The sequence below is a fragment of the Gavia stellata genome, chromosome 4 (genome assembly GCF_030936135.1).
Source record: "Gavia stellata isolate bGavSte3 chromosome 4, bGavSte3.hap2, whole genome shotgun sequence".
NCBI classification, from domain to species: domain Eukaryota; kingdom Metazoa; phylum Chordata; class Aves; order Gaviiformes; family Gaviidae; genus Gavia; species Gavia stellata.
In genome coordinates, this window is record NC_082597.1 from 44,546,637 (window position 1) to 44,565,264 (window position 18,628).

Consider the following 18,628-nt stretch of genomic DNA (forward strand, 5'->3'; position numbering starts at 1 on the left):
CCTCTGACATTTTGTCTGGAAGCCATAAAGTCATACCATATTGTATTCACTTCCACCAATAAACAAACTTATAAGGGGAACACAGCCCTGAACCACTAAGAGATTTTAATCTAACTCTTTCTGTAAACTGATCCAGCCTGATCTGTCTGATCCATGAACCATGCAAAAATCTTCTGAGTTATTTTAAATCCCGATTTGTAAGGTTTTTTCAATTTAAGACATTTCTAAAAAAGAAGCTAAATTGGTTCAAAAGCTAGTAGACAGTCTTAAAAATAAGCTGCTAAAACAAATTCTCTTTACTTAAAAAATATTCCTACGTCCACATACATATCTTGCTTTACTGTTCCTTGCAAACAAACTTTTTAGTTCACAGAATGCAAGAGAAACATAATTCCTGTTTACATGTAGATTACACTCAAGTATTTCAATAAACAGAATAGACTTTGTCATTCTCTTGTTTGAGAAATCAGTGATGACACCAGCTATGCTGATAGCATCAGACCAGACTCAGAAAGCCATTCTTACTAATGGTGACATGCTTGTTGCATTAAAATAACTACTCACAAAGCAGTGCAAAAACTGGTAGACCCAGTTACAGTAATAGTAGTTTGGAATGGCCAAGATGAGGCTTATCACATGAAGAAAAGCTTAGGGGAAAAGGAAGGGTGAGGAAGTTGACATGGGCTATTACCACTGAAGGATACCTGCACATTTTAATCACATGAAGCTCACAACCAGGACAAATGGCTGGTCACAACTCTTAAATACACTCATGAACATGTCCTGTGGATTCATGTCAGCATGACCCTGAAGATTCTGGTCATGCTTTTAATAGATCTTACAGTACCACTCCAAACCACAACAGAACCATCACTTTCTTTTGAAAATATTTTGTGCGGTTAATCATGCAACTACAAAGGAACCCCTATACAAACTGCTGCGGTGCAAGTATGAAAATTTTCAAAGTAAATTCAGAAGACAGAGTACAGTTATAGATTAAGATCCTCTTTCCAAGCTTTAATTTACTTCGTTGCATAAGGAAACAGGCTCCGTTTGTCCAAGTCAGCTAGAACAGAAGTAGAATAACACAACAGCAGCCAGCAGAGTTCATTTGTAAACATGTCTTCCAGTTAACAGGCACTCAGTGAAACGGGGTTCTCAGAAATGTCATATGAATGTTTAACCATGGATTGCCGCATCCATATAAGGCAAAGTAGCCAGTGTGTCTGATTAAATAGGTAGTAAAATCTATGCAATTCCTTGAGCCCTGGAGCATATTTAGAGAACAGCAATTCCATGAGAACACACAGCACAGATCCTTCTTCTCTGCTCTTCAGTCTGTCTTGTCTTGCTAGGTCCAGGAGGCTGGGTATCTCAATGAAGACATGAAAACAGCTACATGGGAAGGGAAAGAGAAGGTACTGGAAGCCTGGGATGGTATCAGTAACCCAAGAGTAGAAGTCAGAAGAGGACAGAGGATGGAGATAGAACAGGAAAAAAAACCTGAGGACAGAAAAATAACAAAGAGAAGGCTAGGACCTGAATAGTTAAATGTAAGTATGTATGAGAAAGGGGGAGAGAGAGGAAAGGGTGTCTAACTGGGCTAGGAAATGGAAACCAGTGAAGTGAAGAAAAATGCTGAGATGAAGACATGTCACTTCTGGTAAGGAACAACTGGGGAAGAGGGAGAAAGCAAAAGAAGGAGCAGCAGTAGCAAAGATGAGGGAAAGCAACCTGAAAATGCCTGACAAATAATGTGTCTATAACAGAACCCAAGATTTTAGGAAAACATTATTTTTTCACTTTTGCTGTCATATGCCTGCAAAGTCCACTAACAGTCTCTTTCCCACCCACAAAGTACTGACCACCTGTTATTGGAGTAACACAAGTAACAGTTTCAAATGGGATCTCAGAGTGGTTGTCTCTACGTGAGAACATGCTTTGCTCTCAGTTTGCTTTGAAAACGTAAGGGAGTACACCCAAAACTGTTAAAAGCACATTAAGTTGAACATATTTGAGCCTTCAAGCAGCTTATGGTCTCAATTCAGCCTTTTTGCATTCACATTGCAGTTCTAGGTGTAATCACAGAACAGCATTTTCAGTTTCCAAAGGACTTCTGCGGTACTTAGGACATAAGTGAGATCTGAGTGATCTGAATGAGAACTACTGTAGAGGAGGAGGCTATTGTCTGTAACACCTTCCCTTACTGCAGATGTTGGAAGGGGCAAACAAGCCAAACATTGTCAGAACAGAAGAGGACTCTGGTCCTGACTCCACTCCTTTAGCACTCATACCAAAAAGTGAAGCCACTGGGAGACATATTTTGTTCAAGTACTCTTACCTGAAAAATTACTTCAGGGAAGGTAGAGATTTTCAAATATAGAGGAAAATCAACAGATACTGTTAACTCTAATCACAGTGGGCGTTGTATACCTCATGGAGGTTAAGTTAGATTAAAACCCACTTAGTATTTGTGAGCACTGGGCACTGTGCTGACTTCACAGGAAAATAATCCTTTGTTTTCAACATGAGGTTTGAAGACTATGCAATGAGTAAGATAGATGGCAACATACATAACAAAATATTGAACAGCAGCTCACAGCAAGTCTGATTCCTCCTGAATGTGATGTCAGTCCTGAATGAGAAAGTTGACAAACAAAGAATGTACATCCCACATATAAGTAAAGCTGCCTGAATGAAGGCTGCACAAACAAGTCTTATTTTAGCATTTTCTAGCTTTGGAGTTTCCTATTTTTGCAATGCTAATCAGAAGAATTAGTCTATTTTCAAATAAGCTACGAATGTGATTGTGCAAACTTCTATTTACTACCACCCCACACACAATCAAGTTTTTGCAAGTGAGTGAGTATATACAGCATGTGAACAGAGTAAAGATAAGGTTTATGAAAAGCCACAAAGCACTGTAACGCACACCACTAAGTATTTGGCAGATACAAATAGCAACTAAATTCTGCACAGGGACTGAAGAGGAAATGGAGATTGAACTAAAATGTGTTTGATTAATAAGAAAGTAATCATGAAATTATATAGTTATTAAGGTTGTGACAATAAGTCCACCCATTCTGCAATGACAAAGTGATTAAAAAAAAAAAACCCTACAGCAATAAAAAGCATCACTCAATTAGGTTTATGAGAACTCAGGAATATAAATATGAAAGACAGCACCACAGTAAGAAATCTAAAGCATAACAGGATAGGTTATTATTTTTTACAATGAGGGTGGTGAGGCACTGGAACAGGTTGCCCAGAGAAGTTGTGGATGCCCCATCATTGGAAGTGTTCAAGGTCAGGTTGGGTGGGACTTTGATCAACATAATTTAGTGAAAGATGTTCCTGCCCATGGCACTTACTTCTACAGCCAGGATATATAGACACAGATGAACTAACCACCTACACATTTTACTTGAGTAAAGGATATCTAAAAGAGAATACATTCATGTATCAAATAAAAATATGTTTACACAAATGCTTTGCTTCAGTTGACCTATTTTAGACCCCATGTTACCATTACATTTTCCTAATAATTGTGATAGCTGTGTCAATATTAATTCCACATGGGCAAAAATTTCACACAGTGGTCAGATGCATCAAGAGCTTCCGAAATATTTTTCTGATTGAAGAACTTGAGTAATGACCAGGGTAACACCTGGCTCAAAGACAAACAAATAACAAACAGAACATGCTACATGTGGGCAGTATCCCCTACAACTGAGGCAGCAGTATGACAAAACCATAGAAATTTCTTTCAATATTACTGTGGAGAGCAACAAAACTATCTTCCTGTATTAAACTTCAGAAGATGGTGGTTCATAAATTAACTGTGAAACTATTAGCTCCTAGGTAATGTGTAGTCAAGTTAGACATTTGCTTGGGAAACTGTTCTGCACTAGTAAAACCCAGCAAAATACTAGCTGAATTTATTTTAAAATAGTGACATAATAGAGGGGTTTGGATTAGTTTGCTGCATTTCTCAGGTCCTTTCCCCAAAACCAGGCTATATATCTACAGTAGCAGTATGATGGCCTCTACTACAAACACCCATTTAATCAGCTTTATTTCTGGCAGAACTATATATGTAAAGAAATTTGTTGCATACAAAGATCTCATACCTTTTGTACCTGCTTGAAACCATCCTGGAGGAGTCCTAAAAGAAACAGAAAGGAAAAACTAATTAACATTTTTCTTGTATTTGTACTACCAAAATACTTTATCGCTCCATAGAAAATGAAGCCTGCAGTTAAGAGCAGGAGGCCCATGCCTCAAACAGCTACTGGTTTGCACTCAGTTTTGCACTCTTTTGCTGTCAGGAATAGACAGAACACCAGGATTATTGTCACCATGTTACTGCTTCTGAACATCAGCTCAGAACCCTTAAACAACAGCTTCTGGTTACATCTTAAAACTGGATGCACCTACTCTGTCTCCCAGCATCCAGAACATGCAGCTTACCAAAACAGTATACACCCTACCACCAATACACCTTCACTACCACTAATACAGAAATGCTTGTGCACTTTGATAGCTGCTCATCTACTTGTCCAAGAGCAGCAGAGCAAAACTGTTCCAATTCTTCAGCACCACTGCTGCCCTTCTGGATGGACCAAAAACTGAAGCTGGCAAGTAGTACAGGGTTGAGACCCAAATCAATTTATTACTTATCAGTTGGGTCATGGTATGCTCTTCGCCATGCTAACCCAGATGTTGCAACCTGGTTCACCTCAGTTTCTCTCAGGCTAACTGAAGTGGTGTTCTCCTGGCATTTACCGTTAAGCAGGTAGGCTAGAAGTCTGTATGTGGACTTTTCAGGCACTCAAATGTCAGACAGTGACTTGTCAAGCTACGGTAAGTTGATTTTTGATCATTGCTTTCTAAGCACCTGCAGAGGCTTAAAGCATTCTGACTACAAACTTAAAGAATAACCCGCATCTCCTTTGATTGCGCTTTGGAAATTAACAACTGAAATAGTGAGAAACAGAACATACTTTAAGAAACAGTACACATTTTAAATATGAGTTCAATGGTGCAAAAGCTATGCATCTGGCCCTTCAAAGATACATACATGGACTACTTGCAGATTACAAGTCTTATCATATCTTTTAGCTTAAGGTAAAGAATTTCATTACTTTTCAGATTCCCAGAATGCAGTAAGACGGTGTTTTCACTAAGATTATGTTTTGGTTTGGGTTTTTTTGTTGGGTTTGTTTTTTATTTTAATTTGAAAAAATCCATTATGCTTTTATTCTGGCTCTGTAAAGATGGAAATGGAAACAAAAAGAACAGTGGGGAATACACAAAACCTGGAAAAACATCAATGCATTATGTACCAATAAGAAAACCTGAAACAATATATTTGCATCAACAATGCTATGTTTGTAGCTTCCCAATATCGGTCTGATCACATAGAAAAATTAAGACATGTTTCAACTAGTAAATGATGGCTCAGATTACACAGAGTAAGTCCACAAGTATTTTTTAGGATGTTGCAAGAAGAACATGAACCAATTATTTTATTAGTCATAGACAAAACTCCCCTCAGCATCAGCAAATATTAGGTAAAAAGTCAGGAAGAGTATTTAAGGACTTAATGAACTGAACAATTGCCTTTACTGGAAAAAAATAATGGCAAAGTATCAAATTCTGTCTATTTATGACACTAACTGCCAACGAAAGAATAAATTGAGTTCTCAAAACAAGATGCAAGAGAAATTCCATCCACTCTGAAAATCTTACAAAACATTACATTACCTTCACTGATCAGTGTATTAACGTCTTTGTAAGTAAATACACAAGCTAAAAAATAGATAAAAATAATATTATTTTATTTTAGAAAATAAAGTTGACAAAAATATACAGAAACAAAACTTGATCTTAAAGTGCATTTTATTTTATGAAACATTTTCAACTTCTGCAATATGTGCTACATTTTCTATAATAGAAGCAGAAGAACAATATTCAACAAAATTAAGTCATGGGAATTATTTGAAGAAACCCACAAAGTGGGTTTAACACTGATAACTATTTTATCATTGATGACAGCATCTGAAAAGTAGCAATTCATAGCTATGAAACAGCAACCTAATTTCACTTCTAAAATGGCAAGGAAACAAAATTTTAAATGGTACCAACTCTATTTTTAAAGTTTACTAAGGGTACATTATCTTTGAAAGGTCATGGACTGGAAGGAAGTAAATGTCATTCCTGTCTTCAAGAAGAAAGATCCAGAGAACTACAGGTCAGTCCTTACCTCAGTCCCTGAGTACGTGACAAAACAAATCCTGAAGGACAAGAAGGTGAAATCAGCATGGATATACGAAGGGAAAATCATGCCTGACTGACCTAACAGCCTTCTACAAGGAGATGACCAGCTCAGTGGATGAAGGGAGAGCAGGTGACATTTATCTCGATTTCAGCAAGGCTTTCAACATCTTCCCACATAACATATGTATAGACAAACTGCTGAAATATGGACCAGGTAAGTAGACTGTGAGGGGCAATGAAAAGCGACCGGACTACCAGGCTCAAAGGGTTATCAACAGCAGCACGAAATCCAGCTGGATGCCAGTCACTAGCAGGGGTTGATACAGGGGCCAGTACTGTTTAACATCTTCATTAATGACACGGACGATGGGACAAAGTGCACCATCAGCAAGTTTGCAGAGTACACAAAACTTGGATGAGCGGTTTATAATATATCAGATAGCTGTATCGCCATGCAGAGGGACATTGACAGGCTGGAAAATGGGCTAACAGAGACCTCACGAAGTTCAAAAAAAGGGAAATGCGAAGTCTTGCTCTTGGGAAGGAATAATCCCAAGCACCAGTACATGCTGCGGACCGGTTGGAAAGCTGCTGTGCAGAAAATGACCTGGGGGTCCTGGTGGACACCAAGTTGAACATGACCAGCAATGTGCCCTTGCAGCAAAGAAGGCCAATGGCATCTGCAGAATGCATTGCCAGCAGGTCAAGGGAGGTGATCCTTCCCCTCTGCTCAGCCCTGGTGGGACCACAGCTGGAGTGCTGGGTCCAGTTCTGGGCTTCTCAGTATGGGAAAGACATACTGGACAGACTCCAGCCAAGGGCCATGCAGATGATTAAAGGTTTGGAGCATCTGACACCTGAGGAGAAGCTGAGAGTGCTGGGAATGTTCAGCCTGGAGAAGAGAATGCTCAAGAGGTATTTTGCCCATGCGTATAAATACACGATAGGGTAAAGGAGATGGAGCCATACTCCATTGTGCCCAGAGAAAGGATGAGAGGCAATGGACAGAAAGTGAAATACAGGAAATTCAACGTAAATCTAAGAAAATACTTTCTTACTGTGAGATTAAACACTGGAGCAGGTTGCCTAGAGAGGTTACGGAGTTTCTATCTATGGAGATAATAAAAAACCAACTGGCCACAGTCCTGAGCAATTTGCTATAGTTGACACTGCTTTGTCCGCGGTGCGTTGGACTAGAGACTTCCTGAGATCCTTCCAGCCTTAATGATTCTGTGCTTCTGCTCTGCTCGTCTGTGAGTTTTCCATCTGCATTATTCTCTGAGCTTAGTGAGTTTAAGTGAACACATACCTAACATCTGGCAGTTTCAGAGGATTTCATTCTGCCCTCTAATATTGTTATCTAGGGACTTGCCTATCTGAACTTTACATACAGAGGACTGTAACGACCTGGTTAACAGGTCCTGGTTAACGGGGGAGGTCCCAGACGACTGGAGGCTTGCCAACGTGACACCCATCTACAAGAAGGGTCGGAAGGAGGATCCGGGGAACTACAGGCCTGTCAGCCTGACCTCGGTGCCGGGGAAGGTTACGGAGAGGTTCATCTTGAGGGTGCTCACAGGGCACGTGCAGGACAACCAAGGGATCAGGCCCAGCCAGCACGGGTTCATGAAAGGCAGGTCCTGCTTGACCAACCTGATCTCCTTCTATGACCAGGTGACCCGCCTAGTGGATGAGGGGAAGGCTGTTGATGTTGTCTACCTGGACTTCAGCAAAGCCTTTGACACTGTTCCCCACAGTATTCTCCTGGAGAAGCTGGCGGCCCGTGGTTTAGACAGGTACACTCTTCGCTGGGTAAAAAACTGGCTGGATGGCTGAGCCCAGAGAGTTGTAGTGAATGGGGTGAAATCCAGTTGGCGGCCGGTCAGAAGCGGAGTCCCCTAGGGCTCAGTTTTGGGACCGGTCTTGTTTAACGTCTTCATTGATGATCTGGATGAGGGGATAGAGTGCACCCTCAGCAAGTTTGCAGACGACACCAAGCTGGGAGGGAGTGTTGATCTGCTCGAGGGTAGGAAGGCTCTGCAGAGGGATGTGGACAGGCTGGATCGATGGGCTGAGACCAACCGGATGAAGTTCAATAAGGCCAAGTGCCGGGTTCTACACTTTGGCCACAACAACCCCAGGCAACGCTACAGGCTTGGGGTCGAGTGGCTGGAAAGCTCCCCCGCAGAAAAGGACCTGGGGGTGTTGATTGACAGCGGGCTGAAGATGAGCCAGCAGTGTGCCCAGGTGGCCAAGAAGGCCAACAGCATCCTGGCCTGGATCAGAAATGGTGTGGCCAGCAGGAGCAGGGAGGTGATCATGCCTCTGTACTCGGCTCTGGTGAGGCCACACCTCGAATACTGTGTTCAGTTTTGGGCCCCTCACTACAAGAAGGACATCGAGGTTCTGGAGCGTGTCCAGAGAAGGGCGACGAAGCTGGTGAGGGGTCTGGAGCACAAGTCTTATGAGGAGCGGCTGAGGGAACTGGGGTTGTTTAGCCTGGAGAAGAGGAGGCTGAGGGGAGACCTTATCGCTCTCTACAACTACCTGAAAGGGGGTTGCAGAGAGGTGGGTGATGGTCTCTTCTCCCAAGTGACAAGTGACAGGACTAGAGGAAATGGCCTCAAGTTGCGCCAGGGGAGGTTCAGGCTGGATATTAGGAAAAAGTTCTTTACTGAGAGAGTAGTGAAACATTGGAATAGGCTGCCCAGGGAGGTGGTAGAGTCACCCTCCCTGGAGGTATTCAAGAAGTGTGTGGATGTGGCATTGTGGGATGTGGCTTGATGGGCATGGTGCTGTGTGGTGTTGGGTGGGTTGGTTTTTGGTGTGTTGTGTTTGATTTTTTTTGGGGGGGGGGGGGGGGTGTTTGGTTTTTTTTGGTTTTTTAGGTTGGACTTGATGATCTTACAGGTCTTTTCCAACCTTAGTGATTCTGTGATTCTGTGACCTGATTCTTAGCTTTAAGACAGTCAGCAACAGCCAAACAAGGTGATTTGACTCTGATGTATGTGAACAGATTCAAGTAGTTTCACCTAATATGTTAATATAGATATTCACTGTATATGAAAACTGAAATGCCATATCAGCAATATCAGCCACAGTTCTTGGTGGTGATGGTCTCAGAAACATCCTGGGTGTCCCATTAACCACAAACAAGTGATTCAACTCTCTTTTTAAGCTTGGATGGAGAAAGAGAGACACATAGGTGAGTGGGTCAAAATTTTACCTAACTGTCTGTAGATAAAACTCTTGCCCATGAAGTAGGAACTCTGGGCTCTAAGCTTCCTCATGTTTTATTTTTTAAATAATCTTCTTTTCTAGGAAAATGCTGAAGCCTTGAGGCTATAGCCGTGCTTCCTGGTGAACATAAGACTCTGCTTACAGTGAAAGGCAGAATTCACAAGAAAGGGAGAATTTGTATGTGACATTGCAGTCTAGTGAAGCACACATACCCTTGTACAAAGAAATATCTGGTTCTTGGTTGCTTGTTTTCTATTCTAGACACCAAAGGGATTTAATGTATGTATCGTATGCCCTCAAATTTGCTTTTCATATAGTAAATGCAAATATAAGCTGTAAAGCAATTTATATACACAGACTTGTACATTTACCTCAACAGGAGACTTGTAAAAGTTTGGCAGTACTATTCAGAAAAGCTAGTTCTTCAGAAAAAGAAAGCTGGGAAAGCAAACAAATGCTCAGGGACAAAGTACATGGCAAATACTCTCCTTTGCTACAAACGACAGCTGTTAAAACTAAAAAAGAAAAAAAACAATTAACTAGACCTTTGTAACGGATGTTTCTACAGCAAATATTAGTGGTTTTTATTTTTGCATTTAAAACTAACTATGAACAAAAAGTTAAAAATACACATCTGATGCATAAAACCAATCTCCTCTGATAACCAAATTAATACTGCAGATTTGTTAAATTGTGACTATTATTTTGGAATTTGTAATGTAAATGCAAATGAATCATTCTTTAAGGTGATGATGCAAGCACCAGTGAAATACTATTTATCTCTGTTCTTATGTTATGAAATGTATTTTGTGTGTGTTATTTATCCAAAAGTTGCTGGGAACAGGAATATATGTAGTTATAGTACAAACAGCATTATGTGTCTATTCATCAAAATTAATCTAAGCTGTCAGACTATTCAAAAGCTCTTAAAATGAGGCAAACATCTCTTAGAATTTAAGTTCTCATCTCCTCCACCATTTTTGGAGAAGAGAAGGTTGGCAGAAAATGAAGGGGAAGGAGAAAGGAGGAAGATTCCTGCAAAGAATTAACCTAAAAGCAGATGATGAGGCATGTAGATAAATACTAATAATAAATCTTGCTTATATTCTTTAATATTTTTAAACTTTGAGTTTTAACCCATGTTTGAAATATATAGTAATTCCTATAAAAATGAATGATTTGTCAAATAATTGTTTATGAGCAATGAAGAGATCAGTTTATTTCAACATCTCCCTTTAAAAAAGGAATTCTCTTTACTGTCTGGGGAAATCCTGAACAGAAAAGCAATCAGTAAAGAAGTAGCCCATAACAGTTATGCTAATGGTTTCCTTCAAACTGGTGAAGAAATACTGCTGTCAAAGACATCTAACAACATCAGTTCTTCATTCAGGGTTGAAATCAAACACTCGTTTCAATACAGTATTCAAAATACAGCTTTAAAATTACTTTTACTTCTTCACATGATCTCTGGCAACCTGTATTACCTTTTAACAATATATACTACTGCTAATAAATTGCATAATCAAGTAATCTTGCTCTTGCTCCATCTCAGGTGGGAGTTCAAGAACACTGCAGACTGACATACGTCAGCAGTGCTCCAGAAAACTGGTCATGCTCCCTTTTCATCATGTCTACTGAAGTGTGCACATATTAATGCATGACAGGGTGTGATCTAAGTAAAAATAACCAAGGAAAAAGCAAAGGTTTGTCTCATTCCACATGAGCTCCTTCATCTGATTCACCACACAGCCTAACACACATACCTGCTGAACAAGAGAAAGAGAATGTGTAAGGGCAGAAAAGGCAGCTGAGACCATTCCTATTAATGAAACCATTTACTGCCAGTTGAATTTCTGTCAAACTAGCATGTAAGAAACTTTGCTAACTCCCCTCTCTGCTCCTGGCTCATCTTTGTATTTCATCTGGCCAATACATAGATTACATAAACAAGCTGGTCATCAGGCTTTAAATAAATAAGAGTTGTCTGTGTTTACAAGTGTCTGACAAAGATTTCCAGATGTTAAACCAACCCTACCATTACAAATGCACTAATAAACATTGGTTTTAAACATGTACAAACTCTGAGTCAACTGGACTATGAAAACGGTTCACTGGAATCCCATGAAAGACTACTTAAAAGTTTTGCAAACAATTAAAGCAAATTGCCTGGATCAAATCATGCTGCTAGGGTGCACTGGTATATATACTGGCATGGAGAATACATGCAGTGTTAGAATTCAACCACAGACTAGTGTAAACTATGACTACATAATGACATTCCTGACACATGTACGATTAAATTTTTACTGAAATTAGGCTATCAAAACAACTTAGTTTTTCATATGCAATCCAAATATGGGCTTCCTACAAAGTTTCCTATACTTTCTTCAAGGTTTGAGCAGATACAACTTCACTGCATGGAGGAAGGTCATCTATTACTGGGGTTTCTTGCCTTCTTACATATCAAGGAACAGGTAGATTCTACCTCCATCCAGCCAATCAAATTAACTCCAGTCTCCTTCATGAGTCACATCTTGATTAACTACATCTACTTTCTTCTTACATTCAGTACAACTTTACATTGCCATTTCTAAGGAAATGGCAGTTACATATCTTCTGCAATGCAGTTTCATTCAGATATTAAACTGAGATAACATCTAAATGCTTGACAACTGAAAGGCAATCTGATCCTAATGCAAACCAGGAATAACTGCAGGTGTGAAAAGCAGGACAAAGAAAGATGAAATACACCTCTTCCCCATCCCATCGAATTCCCCAGAAGCAAGCACCTCTCAGGAGCAACAGAGTCATGGAGATACCATTTACCTTCCATTCCTGATTCTAAACCATTTGAAAATTTCTAGAGATGGTTTTCATGTAATGCAACACAAATTCAACTTTGAATGGAAATGCTTTCACCAGTTGGGGAGGGAAAAATATTCTCTAATTACTTCCACAGAAACTATTATTTCAAGAAGCTTAAAGCAGCAATTCTATCATTCAACTACTTGCACACCTTGTAGCTGTGCACTTTCTAGATCTCTACTTGGACAGAAGACTTGTATGAACAAAACCATGACAGGCTCCCTCCCCTCCCCTCATTCTCCTAGCTGCCAAGTTTTTACGACTATTTCCGAGATTCATTACATTTTATTTTTTCCTCGTGCAGATTTCCTAGAAATGACCTTAAACACTCTTTACTCACCCAGTAAATCTCTTTTATAAGCAGACATTCTCAAAATGAGCTTTTATTTCTAAAACTGTTAAGAAAGCATGAAGTTATCACCACCTATTAATCAGTTACAAAATAAACTGAAACAGGAACCTGCTAAGATTAAACAAAAACAAAAGCTGACCTACTGTTCTTAAATAGCCTGACAAAATTTTTCGTATTTTCATCTTTCTTTGATTTGTACTGTGTCAAGTTGGAACCAACACATTTTAAAAGAGCCTTGTTTAATTTATGTCCAACTGATCTTTTTAAAACAGGCCATAATGAATAACACATAACAGAATAAAACTTTGAGCAGGAAAAAGACATTCCTATATTCTGGAGATTAAAATTCAATTGCCAGAACTATTTTGATATTGTGGCACCCAGATACTTAATTCCACATCAGCAATACAGAACAACCTCTTCCATGCGAAGCAGTTGATATAGACAAGCAAGACCTAAAAAAATGTCATGGGGGAAAAGGAAGATAGAGTTTCTTTACCTGTGCTAAAGAGAGGAAATTTAAGGTTAATATACCCTGTGGTCACATGTTTCTTAAATACTGGCTGATCAATTCAGGAAGGTATTTATAAAAGTGGAAAGGCAATGACATTACATTCTTTACAAGGATGCTGCTTTCTTTATGAAGGAAGCCATGAGAGAAAATATAAAGGTCAGTTCAATAAGTAAATTAATCTGTCAGAGTATTGAGAGAGCGGGGGGGGGGGGAGGGGGGGGGGGGAGAGTGTGCGGAGAAAGGTGGTGGGGAGGTGGGGAGAGGGAGAGGGAGAGAGCACAGAGAGAAAAAGAACGATAACAGAGGATCCAAAAAGACGACACCTCTCCAGATCTAGAGTAACCTCAAAATAAATTAGGACAGCACCACAAATTACCAGCTCCCTAGACTGACTTCGAATTTCCCAGGCCCTTTCACTGCAGCCCATATGAAGTCCATGCATCTCAAACAGGTTCAAGGCAGCCTCTTCTACCTCTTGACTATGCAACCCTTCGGGGAGAAAAGCTATTCAATTTCTTTTTTCAAATGGAAAATCTGAAAACATGTCATCCTCTGTGATGTGTGTGTGTTTCTGGACTGTAGATGAATGATGTCCTAGGTGAAAACACTTCAGTTCTCTTTATCTGACAGAGCAGAGCCTCAGTGAAGTACTGCACATCCAATATCCACATGCACAGAACCTGCTTATGTGCTGGTTTTGGTTTTCTAAAAATCAGGAGCTATGAAGATGACCATGCAAAGAATACCTCTTCCTAAAATCTGTCAGAATCCAAAGGTACCTGTGACCTCTGGCTCAGCACCAGCCTCATCTGCATGCGCAGCGTGACTCAAACATTCTTACATACAGCCTGCCTGGGCACCACGTCCCGCGGACACAGGCACGCCCCTTTCTGAGCCCAGCCGAGTGGGAAGCATGGTTCAAAAGCACTCAACTGCCTCAAAGAAGAGCCAGCCAGGCTGCAGCATGGGCAGCAACATTGAAGTCTGCCACATAGATGCTCATTCTATCCTGACCTACTGAAATATATTTGTACCATGTTCCCTGAAGTATTCTGCAGTACTCGCCTCATCTGTCTCTAATTACATCACTGGATAAAATCCAGTTATTCCAAGTATTAATTACCTGTCTGATTGTGAAGAAAAAAATCAACTATATTGGTACACCAATTATTTAACTGTGGCACAATTTTAGGTCAGACTTATTTCTTATCATGTTAATATAATTTACAAATCTTGGCATAAGGGTTTTTATCTGCTCTTACATAATTCCATAGCTGCAAAGGTATGACTGTTTTATATTAAGAAAAACTCACTAGAATATGTAGGTTCATGGTGTTTTTTTGCCTAATAAATAAAATTAACTAAATCTAATACCTAACTTTCTGGACTACTTCTTGGCTGATATGGTTTACAAACCTGTTTGTATTTTTATACAAACAAATGGAGGATTTTTAAGTTTATTAGTTCTTATAGTTCACCTGCATCTCTTACATCAGCTTTAAAATAGAGGTTAGTAACACAGAATCACAGAATGGTTAAGGTTGGCAGGGACCTTATATTTATATTACATACACTTATATGTAAGTATTTTATATAGTATCTTCTCCTGTTAGATTATAGCATATTGTTTTCATATAGATTGACATAGTCATGTGATTTAAGTAAGTTTACAACGTCCTAGAGGTTTCAGAGTTATCACATGTAACTTGTAAAGCAAAATAAACCAGATTATTAATTACAGATTAAAATTTGCTCAGAAAAAGGAGACACCAACATGACAGAAAATGAAAGAAATACAGTGAAAATTGTTATTTCCACTTAGTCATCAGCCTGTGTAGTGGGCTAAACTCCAAAGGAGTGGGGAAAAAGCCGGGGGGGGGGGGTGGGGGTGGGGGGGGGACCACCCAAAACAGACTGGAAAAACAAATTTCAGTCAGGGAAAAGTTAAGTGTCCTTACTTCCATTCACCTACTTAAGTGAACCTTAACATTATTTTTTACAGACTCATCTACTACCTTTAATTAATACGTAATTAATAAGGACTTCAAACAAGAACCAACATAGATATGCTAAAACGTCTGGGTGCAAGTGATATGCAGTATTCCTGTGAAGCCAAAGAAATTATGACTCATCTCCTTGTTTACACAGAGCCAGGAGGCCATGGAAAAACACTACAAGAATGTCTAGGGAATCAAATCAGACGTCTAACAGGAAGGTGAGTATCCTTAATTCTTACCTATGAAGAAATGTATCAAGGACATTAGGTGAGAGGAAAAAATTAAAGAAATGCTTGCAGGCAAATCAAGTAACCCCCAGGGAAGTCAAGTGTCATCAAGAAGAAAACAGCTCCCCAAAATAAGGAAACCGAAAATACTCACTAAAATGTACGAACAGAGTTTTTTCTTTATTTGTTACTCTCCATTTCTATACCCAAGCAATGTTTAACCCCAAAGAGCCAGAACAAAAATTCAGGACAAGCAGTTAGGCACTCAGAACAAAAGCTATGAAGGAGCTGATTAGATCAGGCTGACAAAGCCTGACTGCATCTCAGGTGACTCACTGACAGAGCAGAGCTGGAAAAATAACCAGAAAGACAGTGATTATATCCAATATATGACCGTCATGGATCAGTGTGGTTTGCACACTATGTACTAGAAACATAACTAGTGTAAAATCAGCCAGCTTTTTCAGTGGAACCAGTTTAGAACAATAAACCATCCTGCCCACCTCTACTAGGTGCTGGTTCCAAGAAAGGAGAGAGGTTCTTGTCGGTGAGCTTACCAGCAGAATGGGCCTGACAGCTTCTACTAACAAAAGAGTCAATGGAAGCAGACAAGCCGGAGGCTACTCTATGACTCCAAGGCCAAGTGACACAGAATTGCCACATCCATACTCCAAGCACTTGACTGTGGGTCTCCTCCATGTCTCATGCGATGTCCCTAAGAAATAATTACCTGTGGGCTCCCCCCCAGTTAAAAGCATCTGAAACAACGTGAGGGCTGAACTGCAGCCCAAAGCAGTGTTTTCACAGCCTAAAACCTAGGTCTGTGTTGCACACCCCAGTATGTTGATTTAAGGACATGCAGCTGTTTCTGAGCTAGTAAAGGCTAGTAAAGTCCCAGTAGCACTACACAAGTGGCCAAACCCAGTGCTGTGTGATAGTGCAGTGGTTGTTGAGCTCACACCCAGATCTTGCTCTTTTTAGCAATATAAATGCAGTCAGACTGTCTCCACCAAACAACTCTGAATTCTGGATTCCTCCTCCCTCCTAAGTCATCACATTAATTACACTAGACTACAAGGATGTAGAGAAGTAGGCTCCTCCTCCATCCTCACACCACTATGGAACTGGAATATGCAGCTTCTAAACACAAAAGCACATCTGAGTAACTATCACTATGTTATCCTCTAACTTACTATGAATAACACAAATGTATGATCCACGTTATAAAAACGTTTGACAACTATTGCTGTGTCCACTTCTGTAGAACTGCGTTAAGTTTTTGTTCATCTTTCTGCAACAGTAACTTTTCTCCCCTACTCCACCTTGCACAAACACATTCAGTAGGAATCCCCTTGGTCCATGCAGGTTCTTGCAGAAGTGTCCTCCTCCTCCTCTGTGCACACACCTCAATTACTGGTAACTTCATTATCTAGGCTTCAGATTTCCTCCTGACATGACAACAGCATTAAGTAAATTTCTCTCTCTAAAATAGAGTAACAGAAAAGCGCAGGAATCAGGAGTATTACTATATCTTACAGTAGCTTTTGACACCAGTCAGGCTGTGTCATTCATTTGTACAAGCAGGTATGTTAGGAAGTCCTTCCTTTTTCAATAAATTTGTATTTACCAGAGGACTCTTCTTCCCACAGAAACCTCAGCTATAGTGTATGATTATACTCCATGGGGTCACATTCCCCCCCAAGAAATTTTAAGAGAAGACTGGGAGAAGATACCCGCTTAGACATTATCATTTTTGACAGGTGACCAGAATTTCCATATTGACTCCTTCAGAGATAAAACATCTTCTCAAATGAGCATTCAGTTAGCTGAGTTAAAAAGTGATGCCAGTCCAAAAAAAGAAAGCATGTGAGAAAGAAAATGAATTTGTTCACATGAGGCCCCCACTGACTGCTCAAAACATTAACTGGGAATTTGAGAAACTGCTTCCTATTCCTTCTGGCTGTATAAAAGCTCCAAACCAGTGTAACACCAGCTAATGCACCAGCTTATGCAATTCTGGAGCACAGCTTCATGAACTCAACAGTGAAAGGAATAGGGCAACAATGAAACAAACACCTGCTCATATAGGCTGAGTACATAGCAGCAACATCTGTAGATGAGAAAAAAAGAGAAGAAAAGTAAACAAAGGAAAGAAAATCTTAATGGAAGGATCACAACTGAACTTAAGAGATACTACATGAAAGAAATCATTATGCATGTACTTTGCTTCCCACTTGGTCGGCACAAGGATTTAAAAAGTACCCAAAGAGCAGGCTGGGCTGAAGCCCCTGCAGTTCCTAGGCACAACCACAAATCTAGAGCAGGAGTAAGAAGCCTCCACACCGCCTTGTCTTCACATATTCAGGCTTGACTCAGTTTCAGTCTTCATGCACATCCTGTGATAAATAGTTGTACGTGTACATAGGCACACAAAACCAAATATTTAATTATAAGAGACTTCATGGGTACATTAAACTTTATTTACTGGGAGTGAAATGCATTCCTGAAACAAATTTTTAAGCTTAAACCACTTATCCACTAAATTAAACTTTACTGAACACAGACATTGAAAGTGTTCATCATTTTGTGTTTCTTTCTAAGAAAAGCAGTTTGCTTGTCAAAGGTAATCAAATTTATGCTGACAATGATCAGGCACTGAACACTAATGATCCCTTCCACAAACAAACTGAAATATTTCTCTTTTTGATCAGTTGTTATGAAGACAAATGTTGATAACCATGTATTAATATTTCTCTACAGGAGGAGAAGTCAGATGACTCAAAGTAGGGATGCCCAACCTCCAAGCCTCACGGCTACATGTCACCAGCCAAAACAGCTTCCCCTGGCTCGTAGCCAGTTTACAGCCACCCACTTTCCCTTCAGTCTCACATTAGTAACTGCTAGCTCTCAGCTTCCTGATTCCTTGGGGGCAAAGGGGACTGCGATTTCACTTGTAAGCACTTTCTGAAAGCAGCAGTATTAGACAGTGCACACGGAATACAGTTGAATCAGATTTGCTGAGCATGTGCAGATCCTTTGGGAACGTAAAACCCACTGAACATGCATGGATCAGCAGCACTACACAGAGGCACACATATACTAAATTTGCTCACAAGAGGAGAGGAGGATGATTTTGGCAGAGAAACCTATGCTG

At 40.0% G+C, this 18,628-nt stretch overlaps 1 protein-coding gene across 1 annotated transcript in view; it reads right to left on the minus strand.

Moving 5' to 3' along the window:
* PAWR (pro-apoptotic WT1 regulator) overlaps positions 1-18,628 on the minus strand; it is an 82,171-nt gene that overhangs the window by 12,110 nt on the left and 51,433 nt on the right. Inside the window, exon 3 of the mRNA XM_059817102.1 lies at positions 4,131-4,165. Within this exon, the coding sequence (XP_059673085.1) occupies positions 4,131-4,165 (35 nt within the window). The remainder of the gene's footprint in view (positions 1-4,130; positions 4,166-18,628) is intronic.